General features: G+C 41.3%; 1 protein-coding gene across 22 annotated transcripts in view; it reads left to right on the forward strand.

The window, feature by feature from the left end:
* depdc5 (DEP domain containing 5, GATOR1 subcomplex subunit) overlaps positions 1-27,406 on the forward strand; it is a 236,158-nt gene that overhangs the window by 18,345 nt on the left and 190,407 nt on the right. For 4 of the 22 annotated variants that reach the window (XM_069933595.1, XM_069933598.1, XM_069933597.1 and 1 more), the window contains 3 exons: positions 11,680-11,738; positions 16,658-16,734; positions 24,654-24,741. In XM_069933595.1, the coding sequence (XP_069789696.1) occupies positions 24,665-24,741 (77 nt within the window). In that variant the 5' untranslated portion in view covers positions 11,680-11,738; positions 16,658-16,734; positions 24,654-24,664. Of the gene's footprint in view, positions 1-11,679; positions 11,739-16,657; positions 16,735-22,079; positions 22,290-22,341; positions 22,460-24,653; positions 24,742-27,406 lie in introns of those variants that run through there. The other 18 variants (XM_069933601.1, XM_069933608.1, XM_069933600.1 and 15 more) reach the window with 7 other exon arrangements.

The raw sequence follows: 27,406 nt of genomic DNA on the forward strand, positions 1-27,406 counted from the left end.
CAGGTTGAAGCCACGGTGTCATCAGAATTAATACCCAAGGCTCAGTGTACTCCCAGTCAGTTAAGTATAACGCCGGTGCCTAGCTTGCAGTCACAACAATGGCGCTGGCATTGTTTTAAGCTTGGCCGACTCTGGTACGTGCGCCCGTGAAGTCAGGCACGCAGGTGAGTCAGCCGAGTGGCGTTTGTGGCGCGAACCCACTGCAGCGCTCGGCGGCCTGGAGACGCGCAGAGTTGCGTAGGCATGCGCGGTGCAACGTGCGTCCAGGAGTTATTAGAGAAGGTGTGGGCTGCGGGGGGACTCGGACGGGGATGAAGACCCGCAGTCGCACTGGTCATCCTATTACAAGTGCAGGTGAAGAGGCAGCACGAAGTCCTGCCTTGTTGGAATCGAGACAGGAAGAATCTAACCTGGGAGCTGTGGCTAAAGAAGGGAGGCCTCAAGGGGGAGCCAGGATTTGAATCTGTGTTCACTATTTTGGAAGGGATTGCTCATCAGATGGATATGTCGCTTCAGATGTCTACACAGTTAAATCAAGGATTTATGGAAATGAAGGTTAAAATGAATAATATCTGTGAATAAATGTCATCTGTAAAGAATTATATGAATATGGTTAAAGTTGATGTCAATAGATGTCTGAAAGCGGTGGATACTGTACAGGATATTTTTTTAAAAATTGAAGAGACTTTTTATGATTGTAAAGATCAAGTGGAACAAAATAGAGAAAAAATGGAAAAAGTGGAAGATTCTTTTGTGGGATGGGAGATCCAGAAGAGAGAATTGTTGAAGAAGATTGACTCTTCAAGGCCGAAGAAATAATATAAAAATAGTAGGTCTTCCGGAAGATATTGAGGGTTCAGATCTGGTGACATTTTTTTTTAATGGATTAATGATGTGCTGGGAAGTGAATTTTTTCCGGATTGTTTGGAATTGGATCGAGCGCATAGGGTGTTTAGGAAGAAGCCCTTTCCAGGCCAATCACCACAAGCAGTTTAGATTTGGTGTTTGAGATCCACGACAGAGAGATATTACGGATTGCTGTTCAAAAGGCTCGACAGAATCAAAATCCAATGATGGCTCAGGGCAATAAAGTGTTTTTTTTAATGCTGATTTGAGTCAGGAAATTATTAAGAGACGTAGAGAATTTAATTCAGCTAAAGAAGTATTGTGGAGAAAGGGTTATAAATTTGCTTTTCATTATCCTGCTGTATTGAAAGTTTTTCTGGAAATTTTCAGGCTCAATTTTTTGAGAATGATCTTTCCTAATTCGTTGCCAGATTTGAGAAGAGGTGGTCGGTCACCATTATCATCACCTAAAAGGATAAAAGGAATGGGAATGAGAATGGAAAGAAGGCCGAATTGACACAGAGTTTGCTTAACCCGGAACAGTCTTTGCGATTGGAATTGGAATAATTGGGTTGAATGTGATTGATGAATAATTGTTGAATAGTTTGACTGGGGGCCGGGTGGATGGCTCTGAAACTTTTGATAGTCATCTTCCACTAGTGGGTTTTACCACACCCAGATTTTTGAGGAGTTTCGACATTATTGTAGTTTGGGGGAAGATTTAAAACATTTTTTTTAATCTTATTGGGTTTTTTTATATAAAAGGGTTTTTCTTGTATTTTATTTAGAGGGTTTTTTTAATCAAGGGGAGCGAAATCTTCTTGTAGTGTGAATTGTGTATTTTTTAAGGTAAAGAAATGTCTAATTTGAATTTTGCAACTTTTAATGTAAGGGATTAAATAATCCGATTAAGCGCAAACGTGTATTGGCTTATATTAAAAAAATGAAAGTTGATATTGCTTTTTTGCAAGAAACACACTTGATGGAAAAACAACATTTAAAACTGAAGAGAGATTGGGTAGTGTATGTGGTTGCTTCTTCTTTTAATTCTCAGGCGTGGAGAGTGGTGATCTTGAAAATACCATTTGAGTTGAAATCATTTACGGAGACTGCTGGTAGGGTTTTGATGGTGAACTGTAAGATTTTTGCAGAACTGTGGTCATTGTTGAATGTTTATGCACCTAATGTGGATGATGAACGATTTATGTCTTAAGCTTTTCTAACATTAAATCAGGCTAATGAAAATATTTTAATTGGAGGGGATTTTAATTGTGTTTTGGATCCGTTATTGGATAAATCTCCGAAAAGTATAAGGAAATCAAAGATGGCGGTACAAGTGGGATCTTTGATGAAGGATTTGAATCTGGTTGAAATTTGGAGGAAATTAAATCCGACAGAAAAAGGCTTTTCTTTTTATTCATCTAGACAGGATTCATTTTCTAGAATAGATCTGTTTTTGATTTCGGCTCACCTTCAAGATAGAATTGTGCAGGCGAAATATAAGAGCAGGATTATATCTGATCATTCTATGTTGTTTATATCTTGTGTTGGTTTGGAGGTTATAACCATATAAACATATAACCATATACAGTACAGAACAGGCCAGTTTGGGCCTACTAGTCCATGCTGGAACAAATCCCCACCCTCCTCGTCCCACTGACCAGCACCTGGTCCATACCCCTCCAATCCTCTCCCCTCCATGTAATTATCCAGTCTTTCCTTAAATGTAAATAACGTCCTTGCTTTAACCACCTCTGCCGGAAGCTTATTCCACATCCCAACCACCCTTTGCGTGAAGAAATTACCCCTCATGTTCCCCTTATAATTTTTCAAACCAATCTCTGGTTTGAATATCCCCCACTCTTAATTGAAAAAGCCTATCCACGTTGACTCTCTCTGTCCCTTTTAAAAGCTTGAACATCTCCATCAAATCTCCCCTCAATCTTCTACACTCCAGAGAAAAAAGCCCCAGGCTGCTCAACCTTTCTCTGTAACTCAAACCCTGACATCCTGTCAACATTCTCGTGAACCTTCTCTGCACTCTCTCTATTTTGTTTATATCCTTCCTATAATTAGATGACCGAAACTACACACAGTATTCCAAACTTGGTCTCACCAATGCTTTGTACAATTTCATCATAACATCCCAACTTTTGAATTCAATATTCCAATTTATGAAGGCCAACATTCCAAATGCCTTCTTCACACTCTATCGACCTGAGTATCAACTTTGAGGGTACTATTTACCATAACTCCTAAATCCCTTTGTTGCTCTGCACTCCTCAATTGTCTACCATTCAATGTATATGACCTATTTAGATTTGCCTTTCCAAAATGCAACACTTCACACTTAAATTCAATCAGCCAATTCTCAGCCCACTCCTCTAGCTTTCCTATATCTCTTTTTAAGCTACGGTAATCTTCCTCACTATCCACAATACCACTAATCTTTGTATCATCTGCAAACTTACTTATCCAATTTACCACCCCTTCTTCCAGATCAATATATAAAACAAACAATAGTGGACCCAGGACCTATCCCTGAGGAACTCCACTAGTCACCTGCCTCCAATTTGACAAACAATTTTCTACCAGTACTCTCTGACACCTCCCATCCAACCATTGCTGAATCCATTTCACTACCTCCTTATTTATACCTAATGCCTCCACCTTTTTTCCTAACCTCCTGTGGGGAACTTTGTCAAAAGCTTTACTAAAGTCTAAATAGACAACATCCACGGCCTTCCCTTCATCAATCTTTTTTTGTAACCCCCTCAATCAACTTATCAATGGAGATTTAATGTAATGTTATTGAAGAAGCCAGAGTTTATTACTTTTGTTAAGGAACAGATTGCTTTGTTTTTGAATGAAAATACTAATTCAGTATGTAGTAATTTTATTTTATGGGACGCTCTGAAAGCATATTTACGTGGCCAAATTATTAGTTATTCTACAAAAGTTTAAAAAAAATATTCGGCAGAAAGTTTAGCTTTGGAGAAACAAATAACTGAGTTGGAAAAATAATTTCAGAAGATCACAGAAGATAAGAAAGCAGCATTAGCTAAATTGAAATTATGTTATAATACTTTACAAACGTATCAGTATGAGCGTCTAATTCAAAGATCTAAATAACGTTATTATGTATTAGGTGAGAGGGCTCATCAGGTATTAGTTTAGCAATTAAAAATGGAACAGGTGTCGAGAACTATTAATGCTGTCAAAAATAATTCAATAGTTACATAAACCCTCAGGAAATTATGACCAATTTTATTCATTTTATCAGAAATTATATACTTCTGAGGGAAATCAGAATGATGGTTCTGTTGAATCATTTTTATCTAAATTGCATTTAATGGTTTTAGGGGAGAAAGAGGTGCAAGAATTGGAATCTCCGTTTACAGATTTTGAGATTAAGAAAGCTATACAGGAGATGCCAAACGGAAAGTCGGCAGGTCATGATGGATTCTCAGTAGAGTTTTACAAGGTGTTTTATGAAGATTTGTCTCCTATATTTATGGATGTGCTTCAGAAAATAACAGATGAAGTCATTACCAGAATCTTGTTCGAATGCAATAAGTACAGTGATTCCAAAGAAAGATAGAGATCCATTGAATGCAGCTTCATACTGACCAATTTTTTTATTAAATGTGGATTATAAAATAATAGCTAAGGTACTGGCATATAGACTTGCTAAATATTTGCCTCAGTTAGTGCATGTTGATCAAGCAGGTTTTATTAAGAACAGATGTGCATCTGATAATATTCTTAGATTGATAGCGTTGATCAATGCATCGAGATAGCAACCCAACCAACCAATGGTGGTTGTGCTTGATGCGGAAAAAGCATTTGTTTGGGTTGAGTGGATTTTTTATTTAAGGTGTTGGAGAAGTTTAACTTTGGCCCTCTTTTTACTGGTTGGGTTAAAGCATTATATAATAAAAAAGGAGTCACGTGATGGAGTAGTGGCCGGTAGGGGAACTCCAGCCCTCTCCAGAAAAGTTAAAAAAAGATAGAGAAAAAGCAAAGGCACAAACTTAAAAACCAAAACAAAGTGAAAGTAAAAGTGTGAAGAAAATGGCAGCGAAGAAAGAAAAACCAAAAACAACGGAAAGAAAAGAAGAAGGAAAAACGTCGGAAGAAGAAGGTGAAGGCCTTACTTGTCCGAAGAGGCCCGCCGCGGAGAGAGAGGCCCGCTCCCACAGGTCAGTGGAGGTCCCGGGCTCGGGACTACAAAAATGGCTCGCAGAGCCGAGTAAAAGTGCGCATGCGCGATGCGCATGAAAAAAAACACACTGACGGGAGGGGGGAACAGCTGCGTAGTCGATCTCCACAGCTGAGAGAGACACCTGCAGCACAGCAGCAGGTGCAGAACACAGACAATAATGACAACAAGAAAGAAGAGGGTAAAAAGAAAACAAGGAAACAACAGATGGTCAACCCAGAGGAAGAAGAAGAAGAAGAACAGAAAGAAATGGAAGAAGAAGAGAAAAGCAAGACAATGGATGTATCTTTTTTTAAAGAATATATGGAATCAGTGAAAGAATGGCAATTACAAGAATTTGATGAGATAAAAAGAATTAAGAATGCAGAAGAAAGAATGAAGAAAATGGAAGTGGCCATATCAGAATTGGCAAAAAGAGTGGAAAATATGGAAAAACGAGAAACATTTGTATATATGGAAGTAAAAGACTTAAAAGAGAAATTAGAAGAATCTAATAAAAAAGCTAAAGAAGCACAGGAGCTGTTAGCTCAGAAGATAGATATAATAGAAAACTATAATAGAAGAAATAATATAAAGATAGTGGGCCTTAAGGAAGATGAAGAAGGCAAGAATATGAGAGAATTTATAAAAGATTGGATCCCCAGGGTCCTGGGAAGACCAGAATTACAGGAAGAAATGGAAATAGAGAGGGCACATAGAACTTTAGCCCCGAAACCACAACCGCAGCAAAAACCAAGATCCATTTTAGTAAAATTCTTAAGATATACAACAAGAGAAAATATATTGGAGAAAGCAATGAAGAAAGTAAGAGAGGACAAAAAGCCACTGGAATATAAAGGTCAAAAAATTTTTTTCTATCCAGACATAAGTTTTGAACTCCTGAAGAAGAGGAAGGAGTTCAATACAGCGAAAACGATCTTATGGAAAAAAGGATATAAATTTATGTTAAGGTACCCAGCGGTACTTAAAATAATTATTCCAGGGCAACAAAACAGACTATTCTCGGATCCAGAGGAAGCAAGGAAATTTGCAGAACAACTACAAAACAAGCAGAGAGATGAAGACATGTAATAAGAGTAAAAATGACCACGATCTATATGTATGTGTGTAAAGGGGTATATGTGTGTATATATATAGCGTGCATACATGAATGTATCTGTATTTAGAGTAAAATATATAGAGTATAGACAAGAATTAATAAGGGAGGGAAATGGAATGGAGGGAATTAAAAGAGTGACCTTTGTTACATACGAAAATTGAAATCTTTTCTGGGGGGGCTGGGTGGGGAGGAGTTACGGTCACTGCAAAATCAGCTGACGTTTGCGAGTGAATTCGCAAATCCAAATGAAGAGGGGAGATGTGGTTGTCCGACAAGGGATAAAGGACAACTCAGGAGGGGGAGGGGAGAATGGGGTTAAAGAAGTTTTAAATAGGAGAATAGGGAAAATGTTTGATGTTTTAGAAATGTTGTCTTATAAAGTGTTCAAAACAAGAAAGAAGAAATGGATAAGAAGGAAAGGTAATGATGGAGAAACGGAAAGGGAAGATAAACAAAGTATAAAATGGCTACACTGCACTATATGACTTTAAATATTAACGGAACACATAACCAAATTAAAAGGAAGAAACTGCTAAATTTACTGAAAAAAGAAAAAATTGATATAGCATTTGTGCAAGAAACACATTTAACTGAATTGGAGCACAAGAAATTAAAGAGAGATTGGGTAGGACACGTAACAGCAGCATCGTATAATTCAAAAGCAAGAGGAGTAGCTATATTAATTAGTAAAAATGTGCCAATTAAAATAGAAGAGGAAATAATAGATCCAGCAGGGAGATACGTTATGATAAAATGTCAGATATATTCGGAGTTTTGGAATCTACTCAATGTATATTCACCTAACGAAGAAGATCAAAAGTTTATGCAAGATATTTTTTTGAAGATAGCAGATACACAAGGGAACATATTAATAGGAGGGGATTTCAACCTGAATTTGGATTCAAATATGGACAAAACTGGGAAAAAAATTAACAGAAAGAACAAAGTAACCAAATTTATAATTAAATTGATGGAAGAAATGCAACTTTTGGATATATGGAGGAAACAACACCCGAAGGAAAAGGAATATTCATATTACTTGGCTAGACATAAAACATACTCAAGAATAGACCTATTTTTGTTATCAGCTCGTATGCAAGATAGAGTAAGAAAAACAGAATATAAAGCTAGAATATTATCGGACCATTCACCCTTAATATTGACAATAAAGTTAGAGGACATCCCTCCAAGAATGTATAGATGGAGATTAAACTCCATGTTACTCAAAAGGCAGGATTTTAGAGAATTCATTGAAAGACAAATTAAAATGTATTTTGAAATAAACACGGAATCAGTGAAAGATAAGTTTATACTATGGGATGCAATGAAAGTGTTCATTAGAGGGCAAATAATAAGTTATGTAACCAAGATGAAGAAGGACTATAATCAGGAAACAGAGCAGTTGGAAAGGGAAATAGTAAATATAGAAAAAGAATTAGTAATGAAGGAAGATACAACTAAAAGAAGAGAATTGGCAGATAAAAAATAAAATATGGAACAATACAAACATATAAGGTGGAGAAGAATATAATGAAGACAAAACAGAAATATTATGAACTAGGGGAAAAAACGCACAAAATTCTAGCATGGCAGCTTAAGACAGAACAAGCCAAGAAAATGGTATTGGCATCAAGGAAAAAAGACAAACAAATCACATATAATCCAAAGGAGATCAAGGAAAACTTCAGAGAATTCTATGAACAATTATACCAAACTGAAAACGAAGGGAAAGAAGGGAAAATAGATGAATTTCTAACTAAAATTGAACTACCAAAACTACAAATAGAGGAACAAAATAAATTAACAGAACCATTTGGAATAGTAGAAATACAAGAGATAATAAAAAAATTACCAAATAATAAAACACCAGGAGAGGATGGATTCCCAATAGAATTCTATAAAACATTTAAAGATTTATTAATTCCTCCCCTCCTGGAAGTAATCAACCAGATTGATAAAACACAAAGCTTACCAGATTCATGTAAAACAGCAATAATTACAGTAATACTAAAGCAAGGGAAAGATCCACTCGCACCAGCGTCATAAAGACCAATATCTTTACTTAACACAGATTATAAGATAATAGCTAAACTATTAGCAAACAGATTAGCAGAGTATGTACCGAAAATGGTAAATCTAGACCAAACTGGATTTATTAAAAAAAGATGCAAAACAGACAATATTTGTAAATTTATTAACTTAATTCATTCAGTAGAAGGGAGTAAAGCGCCAACAGTAGCAGTTGCTTTAGACGCAGAGAAGGCCTTTGACAGAGTAGAATGGAATTATTTATTCAAAGTATTGCAAAAATTCAGTTTACCAGAGAAGTATATTAATTGGGTTAAAGCATTATATAAGGGTCCATTGGCGAAAGTGACAGTAAATGGATATGTATCAAAGCAATTTAACTTAAGCAGGTCAACACGGCAGGGATGCCCACTATCACCTTTATTGTTCGCGTTAGCTATAGAACCACGAGCAGAATTGATAAAAACAGAAAATAATATAAAAGGGATAAAAATAAAAGACAAGAATATAAAATCAGTTTATTTGCGGATGATGTTATAGTATACTTAACAGAACCAGAACTATCAATAAAAGAATTATATAAGAAATTGAAGGAATATGGAGAAGTGTCGGGGTACAAGATTAACGTAAATAAAAGTGAAGCAATGCCTATGAATAATGCGGATTTCTCAAAATTTAAGAACGAATCACCATTCAGATGGCAAATGCAAGCAATAAGATACCTAGGTATACAAATAAATAAAAATCTCGGTCAACTATATAAACTCAATTATTATCCACTAATGAAAAAATTACAGGACGATTTAGAGCATTGGAAAGATTTACCACTAACACTAATAGGAAGGATAAACTGTATTAAAATGAACATTTTTCAAAGGATATTATACCTATTTCAGGCATTGCCAATACACCTGACAGAGAAATTCTTCAAGGAGTTAAAGAAAATAATAAGGAAATTTTTATGGAAAGGGGGGAAACCGAGCATAGCACTAGATAAATTAACAGAATGGTATAAACAAGGAGGCTTACAACTGCCAAACTTTAAAAATTATTATAGAGCCGCACAATTAAGATACCTATCAGATTTTTATCAAACAAGGGAAAAGCCAGATTGGACTAGATTAGAATTAGATAAAATAGGGGAAAAGATACCTGAACACATATTATATAAATGGGATGAAAAATTGGTACAACATAGAAGTTCTCCAGTATTACATCATCTACTCAATATTTGGAAGAAGGTTCATGTAGAAAGAAATAAAACAAATTATCAATTACCAAAACTAATATTGATGCAAAATAAGTTACTCCCTTTTACAATAGATAACCTTTCCTTTAGAAAATGTGAGAAAAAAGGGATCAAAAGAATATAAAATTGTTTTTCAGGAAATAGATTATTATCCTTTGAACAAATGAAAGATAAATAAAATATAACTCAAGATACAGTGCTGGCATATTACCAATTGAGATCCTACTTGAAGTACAAATTAGGAAGCAGTCTGAGTTTACCAGAGGGAAGTAACTTTGAATATGTGATTACAGATACAATGATAATCAAAAGATTTATAACAAATATGTATATTAAACTGCAAGAAAATGAGAATGAGGAAACAAATGGTAAAACTAAACAAAAATGGGAACAAGATTTAAATATAAAGATAAAAAAGGAAACATGGGAGAAGTTATGTTCTGGAACGATGAGAAATACAATAAATATGAGGTTACGTATGATACAATATAACTGGATACACAGGCTATACATTACACCTCAAAAGTTAAATAAATGGGACCCAAAAGTATCTGATAGATGTTTTCGATGTAAAAAAGAAATGGGAACAACAATTCATGCAATCTGGACATGTGAGAAAGTAGAAAACTTTTGGGAAGATCTAAACCAAATATTAAATAAAATTACAGAAAACAATATACCAAAGAATCCAGAGATCTTCCTCCTAAGTAACATAAAAAACAAAGAATTTGGAATTGATTTGGATGATGCACAAAAAAGATTTGTTAAGATAGCTCTAGCCGTAGCAAAAAAATGTATTATGTCAACCTGGAAATCGGAAGATAATTTGAAAATACAACAATGGTATATAGAAATGAATAAATGTATTCCATTAGAAAAAATAACATATAGTTTAAGAAATAATATTGAAATATTTGAACAAATATGGGAGCCTTACATGAAACACAATAGCGAAAACCTACCGGGGACATTCACTACCTAAATTAACGAAAGGAGAAGGAAATGAAAAGAATTGACTCAGTGGAATTTCTTGTTTATTTTTATTGAATGACAACATTGTTTGACTGGTTTAATGTATCCTAGATTTTGTACTTTAAATGGACGGGAGGGGGGAGGTAGGGAGGGTGGGATGGGAGGAGGGAGGGGGGGGAGAAAATGGCACTGTATAAATTTGAAAAGGAAAAAGTATGTATCATGGCTAATGTGGTCTATGGTGTGAAAAATAAAATTTTTTTTAAAATTAGCATTATATAAAAATCCGATTGCTGGGTTGGTGATGAATGGCCAAACTTCTTTGCCATTTAAATTAATGCGATCAACACATCAAGGTAGTCCATTGTCACCAGCCTTGTTTGCATTAGTCATTGAACCATTAGCTCAGGCAATTCGACAGAATGATAATATTAAAGGGATAAAAATTGCAGAGGATGAATATAAGATTAATTTATTTGCTGATGATTTATTTGACACATCCAGAACAATCTTTGAAGTATTTACAAGAATGTTTAGTTCAATTTGGTGCGTTATCTGGGTACAAGGTAAACTGGGATAAGAGTGAAATATTGCCAGTTTTGGAGGGGAATTATGAAGCGTGTAAACACGTTACAAAATTAAGATGGTCTGATCAAATTAAATACTTAGGAATAATTGTGGATGTGGATTATCAATCTTTATAGAAATTAAATTATGTACCATTATTGAAAAAGATTAAAATGGATTTGATTAAATGGAAGGATCTTCCATTAACATTAATAGGTTGAGTAAATCGTATTAAAATGAATATTTTCCCCCGTATTCAGTATTTATTTCAGTCAATTCCATGTTTACTTCCAAAGGGAGTATTCAAGATTTGAATACAGCGGTGAGGAAATTCTTAAGTAAGGGAAAATTAGCTCGAGTAGCTTTACAGAAGTTGACGTGGAAGTATGCATTAGGAGGACCGCAGTTGCCTCATTTTCAAAATTATTATGAAGCTGCACAGTTAAAGTTTGTTAATAGAATGATGGATATTAAGCAGCCCTCTAGTTGGGCTAAGGTGGAATTAGCTTGTATTTTTGAACCTGAAGTTTATCAGTTTATATATAAATGGAATTTGCAGGGATATAATATGCCGGTATTAAAGCATTTACTAAGGATATGGATTAATAGAAATGCTGTTATAGGTACGAAGGGTAAATTATCAATTCAAAATCCGTTATATTAAAATCAGCTTATTTCTTTTTCAATGTTCAACAGGTACTTAAAAGCATGGCGTTCTGAGGGTGTAAAAGTGATTCAGGATTGTTTTGAAGAAGGTCAGTTCCTTTCTTTTAATCAATTGAGGGAAAAATTTGGAATATTATTAAATTCTTTGTTTGTGTACTATCAACTTAGAGCTTAGATAAGGGATAATTAATGGAAAGGGTATGAGATTACCTGAGTTAACGAAGTTTGAGTCTTTGATTTTCTCTAAACCAAGAAGGGGTTTTATTTCAGATATGTATAGGTTGTATAGGCAGAGGCCCCGGTCCGGGCAGGGAGTGGGAGGCGGCGGCCCCAGTCCAGGCACAGGGAGAGCAGCAGCGGCCCCGGCCCCGGTCCGGGCGAAGGGTAGACGGCGGCGGCCCCGATACGGGCAGGAGCAAGGGGGAGACGGCGGCCCCGGCCTCGGTCGAGTGGGGCAGGCGAAGGCCCCGATCCGGGCAGAGAGTGGGAGGCGGCGGCCCCAATCCAGGCACAGGGTGAACTGCGGCGGCCTCGGCCCCGGTCCGGGCAGTATGGACCGACCTAGGAGGGGAGGCAAGCCCCTCCAGCCCGGGTAAGAAACCTGCATAGGAGAAGGCCACTCCGATATAAAACCTACGACCCAAGGACCTCGCTGCCACGTCCCAGCTTGCTCGGCCACGGCACACGAACCATGGGTGTAAAGGGTGGGGCCAGTACTGCGCGCACTGCACTCCACCTAAAAGCTCCTTTGCGCAGGCCCGAGGACAGGTCCACGTCCTCCCCCTCCACGTCCTCCCCCTCCATGTCCTCCCCCTCAAAAGATGCTCACAAACTCAAGCTAGCATGCTGGAACATCAGAACCATGCTAGACAAGGCTGACAGCCACCGACCTGAACGTCGGTCTGCCCTCATTGCACATGAACTCCTCAGACTTGACATCGACATAGCAGCTCTCAGTGAAGTCCGCCTGGCAGATGTAGGCAGCCTCCAAGAACGCGGCGCGGGCTACACACTCTACTGGTCTGGCAAGCCTTCGGATGAACGACGCCTATCTGGTGTAGGCTTCATGGTCAAGAGCTTCATTGCCTCCAAACTCGAAAACCTTCCGACAGGCCTCTCGGACAGAATCATGTCCATGCGACTCCCACTTCAAAACAAGCGTCACATCACCCTCATCAGTGTCTATGCTCCAACCCTCCAGGCGGAACCAGCAGAAAAGAACAAGTTCTACACCGACCTGCGCAACCTCATCCAACGTACCCCTACAGCCGACAAGGTTGTCATCCTGGGCGACTTCAACGCTCGTGTCGGCAAAGACTCAGAAACCTGGCCAGGAATCCTGGGCAAGCATGGCGTCGGCAAGTGCAACGACAATGGGCGCCTCCTGTTGGAGCTCTGCGCAGAACAGCGACTTGTCATTACAAACACCCTTTTTCAGCAGAGGGACAGCCTTAAGACCACCTGGATGCATCCCCGATCCAAACACTGGCACCTCCTGGACTACATCCTGGTGCGAGAAAGTGACAAACAAGATGTGCTCCACACCAGGGTCATGCCTAGCGCGGAATGCCACACTGACCACCGGCTGGTTCGCTGCAAGCTCAACCTTCACTTCAAGCCAAAGCCCAGGAACAATAAAGCCCCCAGAAAGAGGTTCAATGTTGGGAACCTGCAGTCAGACGAAGCGAGAGGAAACTTCCAGGCAAACCTCAAAGCAAAGCTCGACGTTGCAACCCGCCTCACGGACCCGTCCCCTGAAACCCTCTGGGATCAGTTGAAGACTACCATACTGCAATCCACTGAAGAGGTACTGGGCTTCTCCTCCAGGAAAAACAAGGACTGGTTTGACGAAAACAGCCAGGAAATCCAGGAGCTGCTGGCAAAGAAGCGAGCTGCCCACCAGGCTCACCTTACAAAGCCGTCCTGTCCAGAGAAGAAACAAGCCTTCCGTCGCGCATGCAGCCATCTTCAGCGCAAACTCCGGGAGATCCAAAATGAGTGGTGGACTAGCCTAGCCAAACGAACACAGCTCAGCGCGGACATTGGCGACTTCAGGGGTTTCTACAAGGCTCTAAAGGCTGTGTACGGCCCCTCACCCCAAGTCCAAAGCCCGCTGCGCAGCTCAGACGGCAAAGTTTTCCTCAGCGACAAGATCTCCATCCTCAACCGATGGTCAGAACACTTCCAATCTCTTTTCAGTGCCAACCGCTCAGTCCAAGATTCCGCCCTGCTCCAGCTCCCTCAACAGCCCCTAAGGTTAGAGCTGGATGAGGTTCCCACCCTGGATGAGACATATAAGGCAATCGAACAACTGAAAAGTGGCAAAGCAGCAGGTATGGATGGAATCCCCCCAGAAGTCTGGAAGGCTGGCGGCAAAACTCTGCATGCCAAACTGCATGAGTTTTTCAAGCTTTGTTGGGACCAAGGTAAACTGCCTCAGGATCTTCGTGATGCCACCATCATCACCCTGTACAAAAACAAAGGCGAGAAATCAGACTGCTCAAACTACAGGGGAATCACGTTGCTCTCCATTGCAGGCAAAATCTTCGCTAGGATTCTACTAAATAGAATAATACCTAGTGTCGCCGAGAATATTCTCCCAGAATCACAGTGCGGCTTTCGCGCAAACAGAGGAACCACTGACATGGTCTTTGCCCTCAGACAGCTCCAAGAAAAGTGCAGAGAACAAAACAAAGGACTCTACATCACCTTTGTTGACCTCACCAAAGCCTTCGACACCGTGAGCAGGAAAGGGCTTTGGCAAATACTAGAGCGCATTGGATGTCCCCCAAAGTTCCTCAAAATGATTATCCAACTGCACGAAAACCAACAAGGTCGGGTCAGATACAGCAATGAGCTCTCTGAACCCTTCTCCATTAACAATGGCGTGAAGCAAGGCTGTGTTCTCGCACCAACCCTCTTTTCAATCTTCTTCAGCATGATGCTGAACCAAGCCATGAAAGACCCCAACAATGAAGACGCTGTTTACATCCGGTACCGCACGGATGGCAGTCTCTTCAATCTGAGGCGCCTGAAAGCTCACACCAAGACACAAGAGAAACTTGTCCGTGAACTACTCTTTGCAGATGATGCCGCTTTAGTTGCCCATTCAGAGCCAGCTCTTCAGCGCTTGACGTCCTGCTTTGCGGAAACTGCCAAAATGTTTGGCCTGGAAGTCAGCCTGAAGAAAACTGAGGTCCTCCATCAGCCAGCTCCCCACCATGACTACCAGCCCCCCCACATCTCCATCGGGCACACAAAACTCAAAACGGTCAACCAGTTTACCTATCTCGGCTGCACCATTTCATCAGATGCAAGGATCGACAATGAGATAGACAACAGACTCGCCAAGGCAAATAGCACCTTTGGAAGACTACACAAAAGAGTCTGGAAAAACAACCAACTGAAAAACCTCACAAAGATAAGCGTATACAGAGCCGTTGTCATACCCACACTCCTGTTCGGCTCCGAATCATGGGTCCTCTACCGGCACCACCTACGGCTCCTAGAACGCTTCCACCAGCGTTGTCTCCGCTCCATCCTCAACATCCATTGGAGCGCTTACACCCCTAACGTCGAAGTACTCGAGATGGCAGAGGTCGACAGCATCGAGTCCACGCTGCTGAAGATCCAGCTGCGCTGGATGGGTCACGTCTCCAGAATGGAGGACCATCGCCTTCCCAAGATCGTATTATATGGCGAGCTCTCCACTGGCCACCGTGACAGAGGTGCACCAAAGAAAAGGTACAAGGACTGCCTAAAGAAATCTCTTGGTGCCTGCCACATTGACCACCGCCAGTGGGCTGATAACGCCTCAAACCGTGCATCTTGGCGCCTCACAGTTTGGCGGGCAGCAACCTCCTTTGAAGAAGACTGCAGAGCCCACCTCACTGACAAAAGGCAAAGGAGGAAAAACCCAACACCCAACCCCAACCAACCAATTTTCCCTTGCAACCGCTGCAATCGTGTCTGCCTGTCCCGCATCGGACTTGTGAGCCACAAACGAGCCTGCAGCTGACGTGGACTTTTTACCCCCTCCATAAATCTTCGTCCGCGAAGCCAAGCCAAAGAAGAAAGATAGGTTGTTTCAAGAGAGTACGGATAAACCAAATTTGGAGAAATCTAGAAATACATGGGAAAGTGATTTAACTTATGAAAAACTTCAGAAGGATTGGGAGGTTATGTGTCATGAAGGGGTAATTAAATTGACCAATGTAAGTTATGGTTTGGTTAATTATAATTTGACCCGAGAAATTGAAAAAATATGGATTTAGTCATTCGGATTTGTGCTTTAGATGTGGGTTCAATATTGGAACTTTTTTCATGCAGTCTGGTCTTGTGATAAGGTACAACCATTTTGGGAAAAAATTAGGGTATTTTTAGAGAAATTATTTAAGGTTAAATTACTATTAGACCCAGAGATTTTTTTGTTGGGTTATATAGTTTCTTTGACTGGTTTGCGGTTGGATAAATTTCAGATAGGTTTTGTTAATTTAGCGTTATCAGTAGCATGGAAATGTGTGGCGATCACTTGGAAAGACAATGTAGAAATTAATATAGTTCGTTGGTATAATGAATTGAGATCTTATATTTATATGGGAAAAATAACATAATTAACATAATTATTCTTTCTTTGTTAAAATATGGTCACCTTATTTGGAATGTATGGGTTTAGAAATATCTTAAAATGTTGTATTGTTTTTAAATTTGTAATTATTTGAAATATGTTTTATTTTGGCTCTCCTTGCAAGGCTGGCTGCTGGGGGAGGGAGTGTTGTTTGCTGATTTGTTTATTGTATTTCTTTTTATGTAATGTTTTCATATTATTTTTTAAAGTTTTAAATAAAGTTTAAAAAAATGGATGGGCAAGTGGTCTAAGGCGCCAGACTCAAGGACTTGTAATCCTTGCCATTGTCAATGGTTTGTGTCTTCTGGTCCCTCTGTAGGGGCGTGGGTTTGAATCCACATTGGTGTCACCAGCATTGAAATCCTGTTTCTTCCTTTCTAGTTACTCCTACCTCTGCACATACTTTAGCTGACAAAATGAAAATAACTCCTACAGGAACCACAAAATCTGTTCTTCAGGTAAAGGTGGCCTAAGACAAGCATCACAACAGCATCACATCACTGGGGATCTTGATTCCATGAGCTTTGAGAAGTTAGATGGCTAAATTAATTATCAAAAGCCTCTGCCTGCATCACTCCTACAGCACAGGATTGATCATCTTAACTGCTCATTGCCATAGTTTACCTCACTTCTCTCTGTGTGCGTATTTTCACATTGTCCTTACTCCTTGTAGATCAGAGGAAAAAGTCTCATTGTTTGAGCATCTGGTCTCTATCATGATTTCAGATTCAGATTTATTGTCCGAGTACATACATGACATCAGACACAACCCTGAGATTCTTTCTGTGGGTGAGGCAGAATTACCACTTACTGGTAGTGCACAAAAAAATACTGTACACAGTATAAACATGTAAACAAATTAAAAAATGAGGAAATGTCAGTTGGTATTGTGTGAAATGCATAATGCTACTTCTTAGTCCCTTTGCTCCAAAATGCACAACTCCAGCTGTTCTATTTTAAGTCAGTAGCTGAAATCCCCCGTCCCTGGAATTTGGCTTGTAAATACCTTCTTCATTCTTTCTTGGACTAACAAAGGTCCCAAATCAAAATTACAGGTACACCATCCTTTATCCGAAACCCTTGGGAGACAGTGTGTTCCGAATTTCGGATCTTTCCAGATTTCAGAACCAAAGCCAGCTGCCCAGATTTAAGCCAACTCGAATTGTGCTGCCATATCCACTCGCTTCCAGTCGTGATGGCATCTCTCCCCCCCTCGCCCACCCAAGTGGTGCTGCCGTCTCTCTCCCTCCGTCCGAGTCACGCTGCTGTCTCTCTAACCCCCACCCCCACCCGCCTGAGTCGTGTTGCCATCTCTGTCCCTCCCGCACACCCGCCCAAGTCGCACTGCCATCTCTATCCTCCCCCGCCCACCTGAATCATGCTGTTGTCTCTCTCTCCTCCCCCCTGCCCACCCGAGTCGCGCTGCCATCGCTCCCACCCCTGTCCAACATAGTCACGCTGCTGTCTCTCTCTCCCCCCTTGGCCACCCAAGTCGAGACAGCATTGGGTCCAAAGAGAGAGCATATCAATTGGCCAAAAAAAGTATTGCAACTGAAGACTGGGAGCAGTTCAAGATGCAGCAAAGGAGGACAAAGGGATTAATCAAGAGAGCAAAAATAAATTACAAATGTAAGCTTGCGGCAAATATAAAAACCGACTGCAAAAGCTTTTATAAATATGTCAAGAGGAAAAGATTGGTGAAATCCAGAGTAGGTCCTTTGCAGTCGGAATCAGGGGAATATATAATGGGGAATAAGGAAATGGCAGACCAATTAAATTCTTACTTTAGTTCTGTTTTTACAAGAGAGGATACAAATAACCTCCCAAGGATGTTGGGAAACATAGAGACTAATGCAAGGGAGGAACTGAAAGAAATCGGTATCTCTAAGGACATGGTCTTGGGGAAATTGATGGGATTGAAGGCAGATGAATCCCAAGGGCCTGATAATCTACATCCTAGGGTTCTCAAGGAAGTGGCCATTCAGATAGCAGATGCTTTAAGAATTATTTTCCAGAACTCGATAGACTCAGGATCAGTACCCATGGATTGGAGGGTAGCTAATGTTACCCCACTATTTAAAAAGGGGTAAATAGAAAAAGCGGGGAATTATCGGCCAGTGAGCCTTACATCAGTAGTGGGCAAAATGATGGAATCCATTATTAAGGATGTAATAGCGGAGCATATGACTAGCAGAGAAGGGATCGGACGGAGTCAACATGGATTTACAAAAGGTAAATCGTGCTTGACAAATCTATTGGAATTCTTTGAGATGGTGACAGGTAAAATAGATGGGGAGAGCCAGTAGATGTGGTGTACCTGGACTTCCAAAAGGCCTTCGATAAGGTCCCGCATAAACGACTGGCTTCCAAAATCAAGGCTCATGGGATTGGGGGCAAAGTATTGATGTGGATTGAGAACTGGCTGGCAGGTAGAAGACAGAGAGTTGGGATAAATGGCTCATTTTCTGAGTGGCAGGAGGTGACCAGTGGGGTGCCACAGGGATCTGTACTGGGACCCCAGTTGTTCACAATTTACATTAATGATCTGGATGAGGGGATTGGATGTAATATCTCCAAATTTGCAGATGACACTAAGCTAGGAGGGGTTGTGTGCACGGAAGAGGGGGTCAGGAAGCTCCAGTGTGATTTGGATAAATTGAAGGACTGGGCAGATACATGGCAAATGCACTACAATGTGGATAAATGTGAGGTTATCCACTTTGGTAATACAAACCGGAGGGCAGATTATTATTTGAATGGCAATAGATTAAGAGATGGGGAAGTGCAGAGAGACCTAGGGGTACTTGTACATCAGTCTCTGAAGGTGAGCATGCAGGTACAGCACGCGGTTAAAAAGGCAAATGGTATGTTAGCCTTCATATCAAGAGGGTTTGAGTATAGGAACAAGGATACCTTACTGCAGCTGTACAGGGCCTTGGTGAGACCACACCTGGAGTATTGTGTGCAGTTTTGGTCACCTTATCTAAGGAAGGATGTTCTTGCAATGGAGGGAGTGCAGAGGCGATTCACCAGGCTGATACCTGGAATGGCAGGAATGACTTATGAGGAAAGATTGCGCAAATTGGGATTGTACTCCCTGGAGTTTAGAAGATTGAGAGGGGATCTCATAGAGACATATAAAATTCTGGCAGGACTGGACAGAATGGATGTAGATGGGATGTTTCCAATGATGGGAAAATCCAGAACCCGGGGCCATGGTTTGAGGATAATAGGCAAACCAATTAGGACCGAGATGAGGAGGAATTTCTATACCCAGAGGGTGGTGAATCTGTGGAATTCATTGCCACAGAGGGCAGTAGAGGCAGGTTCATTAAATATATTTAAGAGGGAATTAGATATATTTCTTCAGTATAAGGGTATTAAAGGTTACGGAGAGAAGGCGGGGATGGGGTACTGAACTTTAAGATCAGCCATGATCTCGTTGAATGGCGGAGCAGGCTCGAATGACCTACTCCTGCTCCTATCTTCTATGTTTCTATGTTTCTCTCCCCCCACACCCCTGCCCAACCTAGTTATGCTGTTGTCTCTCTCTCTCTCTCTCTCTCTCTCCCTCCGCTGTACCAGCACCAGGAAAAAAATGCCGGTTTTTGGAGCTTTCCAGATATTAGATGTCCGGATAAAGGATTGTGTACCTCTATTTGCAAAACATACCCTGATTTTATATAACATTTCAATATAACCTCCCAATACTGCATTCTATTTTTTAATAGTCAAATTTCTCATATAATTTATACATTCTTTATAACATGTCCCTTTAATTTCAATAGTCTTACAGAAAAGATGAATCTTGCAGAGGAGTAACATTCAGTCTGTCTTGTCTCTGTTTATCCTATCACTGTTTATCCTATCAAAGTTGTCACTTCCTAGTGGTCTTTCTTAAATTCCGAGTGACCTTGTCCGCTCAAACTGCAGGCCTACCTATGTTCTTGCATTTTTTGCAAAAAAAAGTTTACCTTTTATGAGTGTGCTGCAATGTTTGAGTCTGAAATCATTAAATCAGTCAGGAAAGAGTCAAGTGAGGTTAAAATGTTTATAGCAATGAGCATTTAAGTATCGCAACCATGTGTTATAATTTGATGGAACTAGTAAATGAGGCTTTTGATCATTAGAATCAGATTTGTCATGAACATGTCACAAAATTCATTGTTTTGTGGTAGCATCACAATGCAAATATTGCTATAAATTACATTTAAAAATAAATTAGTGCAAAAATAAAAGAAAATGAGGTAGTGTCTGTGGTTCATTGTCTGTTCAGAAATCTGATGGCAGAGGGGTAAAGACTGACCTTATGCCACAGGTCTTCAGGCTCCTGCACCTTTTTCTCAATGGTAGGAGAGTGAAGAAGGCATGGCCTAGGTGGTGGGGGTCCTTGAGGATAGAGGCTGCTTTCTTAAGACACTGTCTCCTGTAGAGGTCCTTGATGGAATTAAGACTTACGCCAATGGCCGAGTTCACAACCTTCCATATCCTTTTCCTGTCCTGATGCAGTTGCTGTGACGTGACTCAACCAGCTGATCTATCTCCCTCCTGTATGTAGGGCAGCCATTCCAAAGGAGGACATGGTCATAGGCTACCATACATAGTGTTTGCATTTGTTGTTTTTGTAACACCATAAAATTTAATGGTCTCCAGAATGGAGGACCATCGCCTTCCCAAGATCGTGTTATATGGCGAGCTCTCCACTGGCCACCAAGACAGAGGTGCACTAAAGAAGAGGTACAAGGACTGCCTAAAGAAATCTCTTGGTGCCTGCCACATTGACCACCGCCAGTGGGCTGATATCACCTCAAACCGTGCATCTTGGTGCCTCACAGTTCAGCGGGTAGCAACCTCCTTTGAAGAAGACCACAGAGCCCACCTCACTGACAAAAGACAAAGGAGGAAAAACCCAACACCCAACCCCAACCAACCAATTTTCCATTGCAACCGCGTCTGCCTGTCCCGCATCGGACTTGTCAGCCACAAACGAGCCTGCAGCTGACGTGGACATTACCCCTCCATAAATCTTCGTCCGCGAAGCCAAGCCAAAGAAGAAGAATAATTTAATGGTAATATATGGCAACCGATGACCTTGTCCTCCTTTGGAATGGCCACCCTACCTGTCCGCTACCTCATTGCCGTCTGTGTTTCTGCCGACAACCTTGGAGTAGACGGCATTTGAATTGTGCCTGGACACATATTCATTGGCTGCGGTTTCAAACAAGTTCATTACTTGTTGCAAATACTTGCTGTCTTCGAGTGATTTGCCTCAAGGTAATAGTAGAGTTATTTAACGTTTTAGTTTTAATTAAGTAAAATTCAGGTCGTACAAATAAAATTATTGAAAATTCCAAATCATAGAGCTCTAAACTGCTGAATTTTGGAACTTATTTAAAAAAAATCTTAATACCTTTAAGACACCCTGATGAAAGCAATACAGGCCAATGGAAAAAAAAATCATTAAATGCATGACATGTCTTGTATATAAGAGACGCCTGGCAACCCTATTATAGAGAGTGGGGTGAGCACGCATCTTTCAGGTGTATCTGTGTTGATGGTTAGTGAGGAGGCATTTGGTCAAACGCCCGAATCGACTCTGTTATTTTATCTGCAGGCACACCTGTATTCTGCTTTGGGATTTTTAAAGAGATTCGGGTTAGACCAGTGGGGGAGAGGCCTAAGTGAGCTTACCTAGCCTCTGTACACGACATCCCCGAAATATCACGTGCTGGGGGCCTTGACGGAGGCCGCCGGTCCCGGATCACGTGACGGTCCGCTGGTGGGCAGAAGCCCGAGGCGCAGGCGCCTGTGCCCTGCTCACGAGAGGGCAGTCGGAACCTTTCTCCTCGGGACTCTGTTCGCTGACGCACTCCTTTTTTTTGCGCGCCTCATCATCTTTCCGGAGTGAAAGTGACCGGGCAGGCTCGATCCTGTGATGTGGGTTCGTTGTTAGCCATGAGAACCAACAGGGTTTACAAGCTGTGGATCCACAAGAAGGGCTTCGGGGGCAGCGGTGAGAACGGAGTTGCGGGCTGTGCCCTGCCGAGCTGGGAGCTGAGTGCTGAGCAGGGCAAGGAGAGGGGCAAGAAGGGCTAAACAGGTGGTGAGCTGGGAGAAGATGGGGGGAGACTGAGGAAGAGACAGCTCCAAGGCAGATGTGGGAGGAGAAAATGTGTGGAGAGGGTAAGGTATACTGTGTTCTGTCTCGGGGCAGAAACCGGTGTGGGAAGTAAATCACGAAAGTCTGTAGGCACCGTGGTTGAAGTAAGAACGCAACGCTGGAGAAACTCAGCTGATCAAACAGTGTACTTTATATTGTAAAGATAAAGATACATAACCAATGTCTCGGGACTGAACCCTTCATCAAGGTATGAACACTTTATGCAGCAAATATAAGGATATATAACCAACGTTTTGGGCCTGAGCCCTTCAACAAGGTACCTAATGAAGGGCTCAGGCCCGAAACATTGCTTAAGTATCTTCATCTTTGCTACATAAAGTCTAATGTTTGACCAGCTGAATTTCTGCACTGAGAACCTTGGCTTTAATTTTCATGCCCTTTGGCCCGTATTGGGCAGCCCTGCATTTTGGCACCAGTTCTGCCAGGCATCCCTGATGGTGTTATCAATCCTCCTGCATGGCATTGTGGACCAAACCAGAAAAAACCATCATCATTCCGCTATTACCTTGAGGCAAATCACCCGAAGCCAGCAAGCATTTGTGACAAGTAATGAACTTGTTTGAAACCGCAGCCAATGAATGTGTGCCCAGGCCCAATTCAAATGCCATCTACTCCACGGTTGTCAGCAGAGACACAAATGACAATGAGGAAGCAGACAGATAGGGTGGCCATTCCAAAGGAGGACAAGGTCATAGGTTGCCATATATTGCCATTAAACGCTGGCAATCCCACTGGTCAAAATAAGTGCTGGACAAACTTGTTGTAGGTATCTTCGATGTTTATGGGTGGTGCAAGACCGGCTGAGTCCCTCCATCATTTTTGTGTTTTTACTGCAATCACGGCCTCTGCAGACGTTTGTGTTTCATTCCCTATGGTCAAAACTAGCAGCAGACCTCTTTAGTCATCCACACTGCTGCCAATTGTATTGCTTCATCCTTAACTCTTTGACTATGCATTTAGTGATGTCAGTAATTAAAGTTGTGCCTTGGTCTTTTCCTGAATCACCTTTTGAAAATCCTACTGTTCCTTGGGGCTTTCTTTCCATTGCATATTCAGTGTGAGTTTATTGTTAGGTCACTCATCCAAGTGTTACTGTATCATGTAACCCATTACTACCTGTTGCACGATTAGGTGGTTGGTGACTAAAGTGGCTCCGCCGCCAGCTTGCCTGGTGTGGAGGGTGGCAGGATGAAAAACAAAGTAAAAGGGCGGACTAACCCTTTCGTAGGGTCAACAGCCATTTAGAAAACATGTGCCATGAAGCACGGAAAGGGCATCGCTTGCATTGAAGGTTGGCCTGGCCATTCTCTGCCACAGAACTTCCCCCAGCTGTCTTGGAGCTCACCACACTGCTGGATGTAGGAGGGGATGTTGAGGGGGTGGGTCTGGACCTGTGCAACCGCCTACTCATCTAAAATCCATTCACGCACACCCTTTTCCTTTCTGAGGAGTGGGGTATCCTCCTAACAAACCCCACAAACTGACTGAAAGGAACCATCAACATGCTATGGGATGGATACCCAGAAGATTGTCATGTACATTAAGTACCGATGCACCAAAATTCTTGCTGCAGCCAAACTGACACATAATAAACCATGACTACAATTTTTTAAAAAAGCTGAATTATCACAGTTTCAGTTAGTGAAAGAAAAAAAATTGATGTTTCAGTAATGCAGATAAATGTTTTGGTGGTCCTGGGTAGTTTATGGTTTGAGTTAGAGTTGTGCAGGGAGGTTCAAAAGTCTGATAGTTGGTTGATTTTAAAAACAGTTTCTGTATCAAGAGATGCTGACTTTGGGAAGGCCGGAGGGTAGCAGCAAGAAGAGATTGTGTAAAATTTCCAGAACAAAAAAATCCCCAGGGATGGTTTGAGTGCAGTAAATATCAATAATTTACTGCCACCTTCTGTGCTGGCAGAAAAAGGGCCCCTCCCTGTTTGCTCTCACTTCAGAACTTTGGAATCCATGATTTCTTGTCAGCAATCTCCATGAACAGCAACTTTCCATCAGTGGTCTATCTTTTATGTGGTCTCTGAGGGGGTAATACCACAGGATACCCATACCATTCAACTTTACCTGACCCATTGCCATGTGAATGCTGGTTTTGTTTCATATTTTATGTACCATATGGAAAGAGTGTGATGAACAGGGCAAATGGTTTGTTTCATGACATCTTTCTGTTTTCTGCTTTCCTTAGACTATGAACTGATGATGAACCCCAAAGTCTTTCCTCAAGTGAAGCTGGGCGACATCGTGGAGATTGCATATATTAATGATGAGTACAGGTTAGTGCCTTTTAAAAGAATTGCATCCTGTTAGATTATTTTATTTCATTTATCTTTTTGGGATCTGGGCAACGTTGGCATTTATTGTCCTCCCAGTTTCCCGTGGAGGTGAACCACTTGTCTTTTGAATCACTGGTGAAGGTGCTCCCCTGGTGTGGTTGAGTAAGGAGTTCTAGGACTTAGACTCTGCAATGATGAGGGTACAGAGAGATATTGCCAACTTGGATGGAAAGAATCCTGCAAGTAATGATGTTTGCATGCATCTGCTGTCCTCATCTTTCTTGGTGCTAGAGGTTCAGGGAATGCCTGTGGACTACTGAAAGGCCTGGATGGAATGGATGTGGAGAGGATATTTCCCATAATGAGGGAGTCTTGGACCAGAAGGCACAGTCACAGAATAAGGTTAGCACAATGCCATTACAGCGCCAGTATTCGGGACTGGGATTTGAATCCGTACTGTGTGTAAGGAGTTTGTAAGTTCTCCCCATGTCTCCATGGGTTTTCCCCAGGGGCTCCAGTTTCTTCCCACTGTTCAAAACGTACAGGGGGTTATAGGTTAATTGGGTGTAAATTGGGCAGCACGGGCTCGTGAGCCGAAATGGCCTGTTACCATTGCTATTTGGCTAAATTTAAAAAATTTTTAAATGTCCCTTTAGAAGGAATTTCTTTACCCAAAGGATAGTGAACCTGTAGAATTCATTGCTATGAAGGCCAAGTTATTGGGTCTGTTTAAGGCAGAGGTAAGGGGTACTTGATTAGGAAGGGAATCAAGGATTATGTGAAGAAGGCAGGAGAATGGGATTGAAAAGGAGAGTAAATAAAATAAAATAAAATATGAAGGAATAGCTTAATTCTCATGTCTTATGGTCTAAGTAGTCAGGGTGAGAAGCTGCAATGTATTTTGTCAAAGGGCTTACTGTGGTCCCTGTGACCTTATGACAAAGTCAAGTTTATTGTCATCTGATTGCACAAGTCCACAGTGCAAAACATGCAGAAACATAACACACATACAGACAACCAATATATATTTAGGACAAATATTTCATCCATACAAATAAATTCTGTTTCATAAATATGAGTGTCTCGGATGGTTAGTGTGAGCAATTCCTTTGGTCATTCAGCATTCTCACTGCCTGCAGGAAGAAGCTATTTCTCAGCCGAGTGGTGCTGGCTCTGATACACCCGTATCTCTTCCTCGAAGGGAGCAGCTGAAAGATGCTGGGTGAAGGGGTCCTCAATGATTTTGCGCGACTTCTTCAGACAATTATCCTGGTAGATCACGTCGATGGAGGGGAGGGAGACTCCAGTGATCCTCTCTGCTATTTTTATGGTCCTGTGGAATGACCTCAGATCCATTTCTCTGCAGCAACTGTACTGTGCTGTGATGCAGCTGTCAGAGGTCATTAGTTAAGTAAGCTCCAAGGAACTTGGTGCTCTGTACTTTCTCCACCAAAGAGAATGCATGTTTAGGAATGAAGCAAGTGAAATTGGCTGTGTGGTCCTGGATCAAGTCAAGCACTGCTCTTGGCAAGAGGGAGTATTCCATCTTGTTCCTGGCTTGTGCCTTGTCTCATCTATGGTGACCTCTCCCCTGGACTGGTGATGGTGGAAGATTCAGCAATGGTAATGCATTGAATCATGAACAGGGTTGATCAGATTTTCTCCTGATGGAGATGATAATTGTCAGGCATTTCTGTAGCGCAAGTGTTGATTAGTTCACGTGTGAATGTGGTTTTGTTCTTGCTGAGGAGCTGTGAATGGAATTGAACATTGTTCAATAGTCAGCCACTCCTTCTTTTGGAAGGAAGGTTATCACAGCTGAAGAAAGATAGGCCTAGGACTGAGGCTCACTGTAGCCTCTGTGTTCTGGTGGTGTCGTCTTGCAGTGATGTCCTGCGATGATTACCCTCCTCCAACAATCACATACATAATCAACGCTTCATAAAGTGCAGAGCAGTAGATCCTGGGAAACTTGAAGGTTTTGGTGGCATAAGACTCATGTCATTATTGTCAGAATTCTAAAGTTACAGGAGTTCTGGTCACCAAGCCAGATGAAGTGACACATCTTGACATCTGTGCTGGATTTGAGGTATGGATCTAAAGGATCTCTGGGTACAATTTTCTGAGACCTCATGGAGGGGAACTTATCTAATCTAATCCCAGCACTGTTGAAAATTTGTAACTATTTGGCTGATTCATTTCCCCCCCCCCGATTTCAATCTTTTTAGCAAGTGGTGGGGATTTGGTCACTGTGTGTGGTAACATGTGACACAACAGGAATGAGCTGGGATTTAATTTTGATTCATACTAAAAGTCTGATCTATATGTTCACCACAAGAAACAAATTTAAAGTTTAAGTATGCTCCAAAGGTATTTGTTAAATTTGTTCAAGTGGGAGACTCCCATGAGGTGAGTCAGACTGCATTTAAATCTCATAACCCTCTCAGCGGAGCTTCCCTCCGAAATAGTGTCCAGGTCATCAGTCCTAGACATGTTCTCCTGGTGAATATTTGCCCTTCTGCCTCAGCCAATGTCACCAGAAGGAGACTGTGTAGTCCAGTTCAAGTCAATTCTCATGGGTACCAAGATGGAGCGATGATTTTACAAGCATACCAGTTGGACACCTCGCACATCGTATAAGAGAAGTGTAGAGTTACAGAGGGGT

Source organism: Narcine bancroftii, chromosome 4 (genome assembly GCF_036971445.1).
Source record: "Narcine bancroftii isolate sNarBan1 chromosome 4, sNarBan1.hap1, whole genome shotgun sequence".
NCBI classification, from domain to species: domain Eukaryota; kingdom Metazoa; phylum Chordata; class Chondrichthyes; order Torpediniformes; family Narcinidae; genus Narcine; species Narcine bancroftii.